Source organism: Panulirus ornatus, chromosome 17 (genome assembly GCF_036320965.1).
Source record: "Panulirus ornatus isolate Po-2019 chromosome 17, ASM3632096v1, whole genome shotgun sequence".
Taxonomy (NCBI): Eukaryota; Metazoa; Arthropoda; class Malacostraca; order Decapoda; family Palinuridae; genus Panulirus; species Panulirus ornatus.
In genome coordinates, this window is record NC_092240.1 from 51,627,677 (window position 1) to 51,635,208 (window position 7,532).

The 7,532-nt window shown below is 40.2% G+C and overlaps 2 protein-coding genes across 2 annotated transcripts; both read left to right on the top strand.

The window, feature by feature from the left end:
* Positions 1 to 1,660: 1,660 nt before the first annotated feature.
* LOC139754751 (uncharacterized) lies at positions 1,661 to 3,487 on the top strand. The gene is made up of 2 exons (XM_071672512.1): positions 1,661 to 2,727; positions 2,953 to 3,487. The coding sequence occupies exons 1-2, from the start codon at positions 2,629 to 2,631 to the stop codon at positions 3,352 to 3,354; spliced, it is 501 nt and encodes a 166-aa protein (XP_071528613.1). The 5' UTR covers positions 1,661 to 2,628; the 3' UTR covers positions 3,355 to 3,487.
* Positions 3,488 to 5,284: 1,797 nt separating this feature from the next.
* On the top strand, positions 5,285 to 7,077 carry LOC139754445 (uncharacterized). The gene is made up of 2 exons (XM_071671718.1): positions 5,285 to 6,334; positions 6,562 to 7,077. The coding sequence occupies exons 1-2, from the start codon at positions 6,236 to 6,238 to the stop codon at positions 7,075 to 7,077; spliced, it is 615 nt and encodes a 204-aa protein (XP_071527819.1). The 5' UTR covers positions 5,285 to 6,235.
* The last annotated feature ends 455 nt before the right edge of the window (positions 7,078 to 7,532 follow it).

Here is a 7,532-nt window from a genome sequence, read left to right on the forward strand (position 1 = left end):
CATCTTGGATAGGCAGTCCAGTTTTGGTCCCCAAACTATAAGAATAAAAAAGACGAGGGAAAAAAAATCAGAGCAAGTACAAAGACGTGTAACAATACTGATGTCATCCCTTAGAAATCTGGTATACGAAGAGAGGCTGAAACGACTGGATCGTCTCTTCTCCCTTAAAAGACGTGAGACTTCGCGGCGACTTAACCCAAGTGTTGAAAATTCTGAATAAGTCCGATAAAGTAATAAAGTAAACCACGAGCATCTTTTCCAAAGACAAGAAAATACGGTTACCAGGACAAATGGAATAAAACTCAAAGATTAAAGATGTAGTATGGAAGTAGGAAAAAGCTTCTTTTCCTATTGGTGTTTGAGCACTAGAATAACTTACCGTCAGACGTAGTGAATGCTAAGACTATAAATACTTTCAAAGGTCATTTAGACATTTTTTTTTTTTTTTTTTTTTATTCTTTGTCGCTGTCTCCCGCGTTTGCGAGGTAGCGCAAGGAAACAGACGAAAGAAATGGCCCAACCCCCCCCCCCCATACACATGTACATACACACGTCCACACACGCAAATATACATACCTACACAGCTTTCCATGGTTTACCCCAGACGCTTCACATGCCTTGATTCACTCCACTGACAGCACGTCAACCCCTGTATACCACATCGCTCCAATTCACTCTATTCCTTGCCCTCCTTTCACCCTCTTGCATGTTCAGGCCCCGATCACACAAATCTTTTTTCACTCCATCTTTCCACTCCAATTTTGGTCTCCCTCTTCTCCTCGTTCCCTCCCCTCCGACACATATATCCTCTTGGTCAAATCTTTCCTCACTCATTCTCTCCATGTGCCCAAACCATTTCAAAACACCCTCTTCTGCTCTCTCAACCACGCTCTTTTTATTTCCACACATCTCTCTTACCCTTACGTTACTTACTCGATCAAACCACCTCACACCACACATTGTCCTCAAACATCTCATTTCCAGCACATCCATCCTCCTGCGCACAACTCTATCCATAGCCCACGCCTCGCAACCATACAACATTGTTGGACATGTGTTTAGACATATGTTTCATAAATTCAAGTATACGCTGAAAATAATAATAATAATGATAATAATAATAATAATAATGATAATAATAATAATAATAATAATAATAATAATAATAATAATAATAATAATAATAAAAACGCCAGAAATTAAAGAATAAAGGACAGCAGTAACGAGGACACTAGAAAGCAAATGTGCAGCACCTGGGAGTCGGTGTTAGCATAAAAAAGATACTGAGTGGAATTGCTTTTTTTTTTTTTTTTTTTCAGACAACACAGTTGTGGGCCAATCAGACCCCCCTGGTGTCTGTCATTCTTATGTAAACTCATGTAAACCACACCCTCTTTATTACCGAACATCTCCCTTACCCTTTCATTACATAACCAATGAAATCACCGCATACCACATCTTGTCCTCAAACATTTCATTTCCAACACATCCACCTTCCTTCGCACAACCCTATCTAAAGCCCATGCATTGCAACTATATAAAATTACTGAAATACTTTTATTCCTTCAAACATTCCCATTTTTGCTCTCCGAGATAATGTTCTGTCTTTCCACACATTCCTCATTGCTCTAAATACCTTCGCCCCTTCCCCACCCTATGACTCACTTCCGCTTCCATGGTTCCATTCGCTGCCAGGTCCATTCCCAGGTATCTCAAACACTTCTATTCCTCTAAATTTCTTCCATTCAAACTTACATCCCAACTAACGTGTCCCTCAACCTTAGTGTACCTAATAACCTTGCTCTTACTCACATTTCCTCTTAACTTGCTTCTTTCACACACTCTCCCAAACTCAGTCACCAACCTCTGCAGTTTCTCACTCGAATCAGCCACCAGAGATGTATCATCGGCGAACAACAGCTGACTCACTTCCCAAGCTCTCTCATCCTTCTCTCAGGGACTCTTGCATTTACCTCCCTAACTGCCTCATCCATAAAGAAATTTAACAACCATGGTGACAAAAGAAAACCTATCCTCCTTCTCGACCACTTTCACAAAAATTTTTATGTTCTCATCTTCATCTCTCTCTTTCAACAAATCATTCTCTGCCACGTACGTCTTCAATATCCCTGCTGTCACTTCTCTTCCCTACTCGTACACATGCCTTAAACCCTTGATAAAAAAGTGCTCAATGCTTCTAGCAGCTTCCCTCCCATACCATATATTTTTCAAGACCTTCCACAAAGCATCTATATCAAGTCAAACATACGCTTTCTCCAGATCCATATAAACTTCATCTAAATCCATCTGTTTTTTTCTAAGTATTTCTCACATACATTCTTCAAAGCAAACAGATTATGCACACAATGGCTTGCAACCCAACTAACTTGCATGTACTTCCTCGGTATTTAATATATAACTCATTAACCCTATGCAAGACTTGGCGGAGATCTGCCTTGTCATTTATAATTACCCATTACTCTTAGGATTATTATCAAATGACGCGCCGTATAAATCACAACACTATCTAGAGGTACATAAGGTTAAAAGAGCAAGAAAGAGCCATACGAGGTAAACCACGAGAAACTTACAGTTTCCTCAGAAGAACGAGGCTACAGTCAAGGTCTTATGCTTCCGCTCACCTATAAAAGCAGCGGCACACTTACTGTGAGACACACTCGCTCAGCTGTGGCCACAGTGGACGATCATACAACCATGAAGTTCCTGGTGAGTCTTAACCCCCTCTCAGTCTCTCACTCATGTATCACCTTATGGCTCATGGTCTACAAATGTGGTAGTGTCGGCGAATCAATGTACCAGATTGATATCATAAAAGTCATTTTAATTTTACACTGCTTTTGCAGCCATATGAAAAATTCAAGTGACACAATATAATGGAGAAAGTGTTCAGGATTTTATGAAGGTATCTAAATATAATTTCTTATTACTCAGGTAATTGTGTTCCTGGCGGCTGCCGCTTGCGCTTCTCCCACTGAGAAGCGAGAGGCGGAGCCTAGTGAGGTGGTTTATCCATATGTGAGCTATGAATCTTCTAACTACTACCGTAACAAGAGATCTGCAGAACCAGAGGCTTCAGACGTTTACTACAGTCCCTACGACTCATATGGGCAAAGTTACTACTACCGTCAGAAGAGATCTGCAGAACCAGAGGCTTCAGACGTTTACTACAATCCCTACGACTCATATGGGCAAAGTTACTACTACCGTAACAAGAGATCTGCAGAACCAAAGGCTTCAGACGTTTACTACAATCCCTACGACTCATATGGGCAAAGTTACTACTACCGTAACAAGAGATCTGCAGAACCTTGCTACAGTTACGGTCACTGTTAAACTGGACCCTAGAGTTATCCGCGCCAAGAATACAAGAACGAGAGTTGGCAGGACCTGCACCACACTTCATGTGTATCAACACACTGATAATCCTTTGTGAGGGTGTCATACTGTACAGTAAAGAAGAATGATAGCACTTCTATAATTTCCACCTATAAACAACATACTGAAAATGTAAACAAAGTCAATCAATAAGTCCAACTTGGTTTGGACAATTGTGTTAGGAATTAAAACGTCCAACATATACAATCCTTCTCATCTGTTCATAGGTGGGATTCTCAAAGTCAAAACTTCATGGAGATATTAATCAATCAATTCACTTGAAATAATTAATGAATAGGAACATTGATAAAGTGAATTTTCGAAAAGACAGGGGCTTTGACTCCTTGAAGAACACAGAGTTATCGAGAGAAATGGTAAATATTTCCACTTAGAGTAAATCAACCAAACCATCCACTGTGCCATATCTAACATTGAACATCCATATTATTGTAAACAGAACGAGAAGTTAAAAGACATTTGGCAAGAAAATGTTTTATCAATCTTTTTTATGAAATGTGAAGAAATAATGATGTACTATGTGGGGGAGGTCCTAGATATTTGATATATTGATGTGTTTATTGGGTAAACATCTTATAAAAAATGCTATTTTAAAGTGAATATGTAGGATGAATTGCTAATACTAACAACTTTAATTTGTCCCTAGGGATCTTTACAGCCCAGCCTATCTTTAAGGAAATAATTATGAGAAAATTGACAGTACACAAAAATATAGAAAAAATAAGTTGTTTAAGACACTCAGCTATTCAAGTTAACGGGTACTTTGCCCAAATGCAGTAGGTTTCCCGTTTCTATTGTAGATGAATCCCAAAGGCCACAGCGGGAAGGGTGAACCGAGCTTATCCACTTCTTAGTTCGGCAGGCCCCTGGTGTGCCACTAGCTTTCAGGTATCTGAACGGGGTCTATGTATGACTGAGCCACTTTCAGATAAGTTTTTCTCAACCTCGTCATTCACATTTGGCCCAACACAAGACAGGCTTTATAAACAAGATAATATAACGTACATTTCAAGTTAATATATATATATATATATATATATATATATATATACATATATATATATATATATTATATATATATATAAAGATAATATTCAACCATACGAAACAGAGCAACCAGAATAATCACAGGCTGCTCAGCAATCGCAAAAAAGTGCACGCTTACGGGGAGAGAGAGACAGCTTCCTACAATACAAATCCACTCCAACATACTTGGTATCTGGTTCTTTTCATGAGCATAGACCTCTCCCATCCAAACCCAATCTTTAACCGACCACCAATCCTTAATCAGAAATGAATAGCTTACTCCTATAACCTATCCAATCACGATTCCCCCCCCCCCCCCCACACACACACCCATCAACTCCAGATTGTGATGACTTAACAAGCACGAAATAATCGCTCCATTAACCTAATCTTCAATTAACCCATGTCAACAGACATTGATGACTTAACAAGCACGAAATAATCGCTCCATTAACCTAATCTTAAAACCCATGTAAACAGATATACATCATATGAAGTACGCTTCCCTTGACACGCTCGAGCTACACTTTCTCGTCTTCTTTCTGAAGGAGATCGCCCATCTCGTCAACATTGCAAACATTACTTCAGCTTACCCCAAAGAACTTTGATGCCCAAGACACGTAATCTGAGCAGTTGAACACTTATTTTCCAACTGCCTCGTACTCACTGCACTTACCGACCTCTCGAACAGCCCAGTCGAAATGGCTGGCTTCCCGAGCCAGTATATATATATATATATATATATATATATATATATATATATATATATATATATATATATATATATATTATATATATCCATTCTTACCTCCTTCCCCACCCTATGACTCACTTCCGCTTCCATGGTTCCATTCGCCTGCCAGGTCCATTCCCAGGTATCTCAAACACTTCTATTCCTCTAAATTTCTTCCATTCAAACTTACATCCCAACTAACGTGTCCCTCAACCTTAGTGTACCTAATAACCTTGCTCTTACTCACATTTCCTCTTAACTTGCTTCTTTCACACACTCTCCCAAACTCAGTCACCAACCTCTGCAGTTTCTCACTCGAATCAGCCACCAGAGATGTATCATCGGCGAACAACAGCTGACTCACTTCCCAAGTTCTCTCATCCTTCTCTCAGGGACTCTTGCATTTACCTCCCTAACTGCCTCATCCATAAAGAAATTTAACAACCATGGTGACAAAAGAAAACCTATCCTCCTTCTCGACCACTTTCACAAAAATTTTCATGTTCTCATCTTCATCTCTCTCTTTCAACAAATCATTCTCTGCCACGTACGTCTTCAATATCCCTGCTGTCACTTCTCTTCCCTACTCGTACACATGCCTTAAACCCTTGATAAAAAAGTGCTCAATGCTTCTAGCAGCTTCCCTCCCATACCATATATTTTCAAGACCTTCCACAAAGCATCTCTATCAAGTCAAACATACGCTTTCTCCAGATCCATATAAACTTCATCTAAATCCATCTGTTTTTTTCTAAGTATTTCTCACATACATTCTTCAAAGCAAACAGATTATGCACACAATTGCTTGCAACCCAACTAACTTGCATGTACTTCCTCGGTATTTAATATATAACTCATTAACCCTATGCAAGACTTGGCGGAGATCTGCCTTGTCATTTATAATTACCCATTACTCTTAGGATTATTATCAAATGACGCGCCGTATAAATCACAACACTATCTAGAGGTACATAAGGTTAAAAGAGCAAGAAAGAGCCATACGAGGTAAACCACGAGAAACTTACAGTTTCCTCAGAAGAACGAGGCTACAGTCAAGGTCTTATGCTTCCGCTCACCTATAAAAGCAGCGGCACACTTACTGTGAGACACACTCGCTCAGCTGTGGCCACAGTGGACGATCATACAACCATGAAGTTCCTGGTGAGTCTTAACCCCCTCTCAGTCTCTCACTCATGTATCACCTTATGGCTCATGGTCTACAAATGTGGTAGTGTCGGCGAATCAATGTACCAGATTGATATCATAAAAGTCATTTTTAATTTTACACTGCTTTTTGCAGCCATATGAAAAATTCAAGTGACACAATATAATGGAGAAAGTGTTCAGGATTTTATGAAGGTATCTAAATATAATTTCTTATTACTCAGGTAATTGTGTTCCTGGCGGCTGCCGCTTGCGCTTCTCCCACTGAGAAGCGAGAGGCGGAGCCTAGTGAGGTGGTTTATCCATATGTGAGCTATGAATCTTCTAACTACTACCGTAACAAGAGATCTGCAGACCCAGAGGCTTCAGACGTTACTACAGTCCCTACGACTCATATGGGCAAAGTTACTACTACCGTAACAAGAGATCTGCAGACCCAGAGGCTTCAGACGTTTACTACAGTCCCTACGACTCATATGGGCAAAGTTACTACTACCGTCAGAAGAGATCTGCAGAACCAAAGGCTTCAGACAGTTACTACAGTCCCTACGACTCATATGGGCAAAGTTACTACTACCGTAACAAGAGATCTGCAGAACCAAAGGCTTCAGACAGTTACTACAATCCCTACACTCATATGGGCAAAGTTACTACTACCGTACAAGAGATCTGCAGAACCAAAGGCTTCAGACGTTTACTACAGTCCCTACGACTCATATGGCAAAGTTACTACTACGTAACAAGAGATCTGCAGACCCAGAGGCTTCAGACGTTTACTACAATCCCTACGACTCATATGGCAAAGTTACTACTACGTAACAAGAGATCTGCAGAACCAAAGGCTTCAGACAGTTACTACAGTCCCTACGACTCATATGGCAAAGTTACTACTACCGTACAAGAGATCTGCAGAACCAAAGGCTTCAGACGTTTACTACAATCCCTACGACTCATATGGCAAAGTTACTACTACGTAACAAGAGATCTGCAGACCCAGAGGCTTCAGACGTTTACTACAATCCCTACACTCATATGGGCAAAGTTACTACTACCGTACAAGAGATCTGCAGAACCAGAGGCTTCAGACGTTTACTACAATCCCTACGACTCATATGGCAAAGTTACTACTACCGTACAAGAGATCTGCAGACCCAGAGGCTTCAGACGTTTACTACAATCCCTACACTCATATGGG

Bases quoted from the DNA above. Each gene is read 5' to 3' on its own strand.
- LOC139754751 (XM_071672512.1), top strand. From the start codon at position 2,629: ATGCTTCCGCTCACCTATAAAAGCAGCGGCACACTTACTGTGAGACAC. The intron at 2,728-2,952 runs GTGAGTCTTAAC...CTTATTACTCAG, and splicing joins ATACAACCATGAAGTTCCTG to GTAATTGTGTTCCTGGCGGC.
- LOC139754445 (XM_071671718.1), top strand. From the start codon at position 6,236: ATGCTTCCGCTCACCTATAAAAGCAGCGGCACACTTACTGTGAGACAC. The intron at 6,335-6,561 runs GTGAGTCTTAAC...CTTATTACTCAG, and splicing joins ATACAACCATGAAGTTCCTG to GTAATTGTGTTCCTGGCGGC.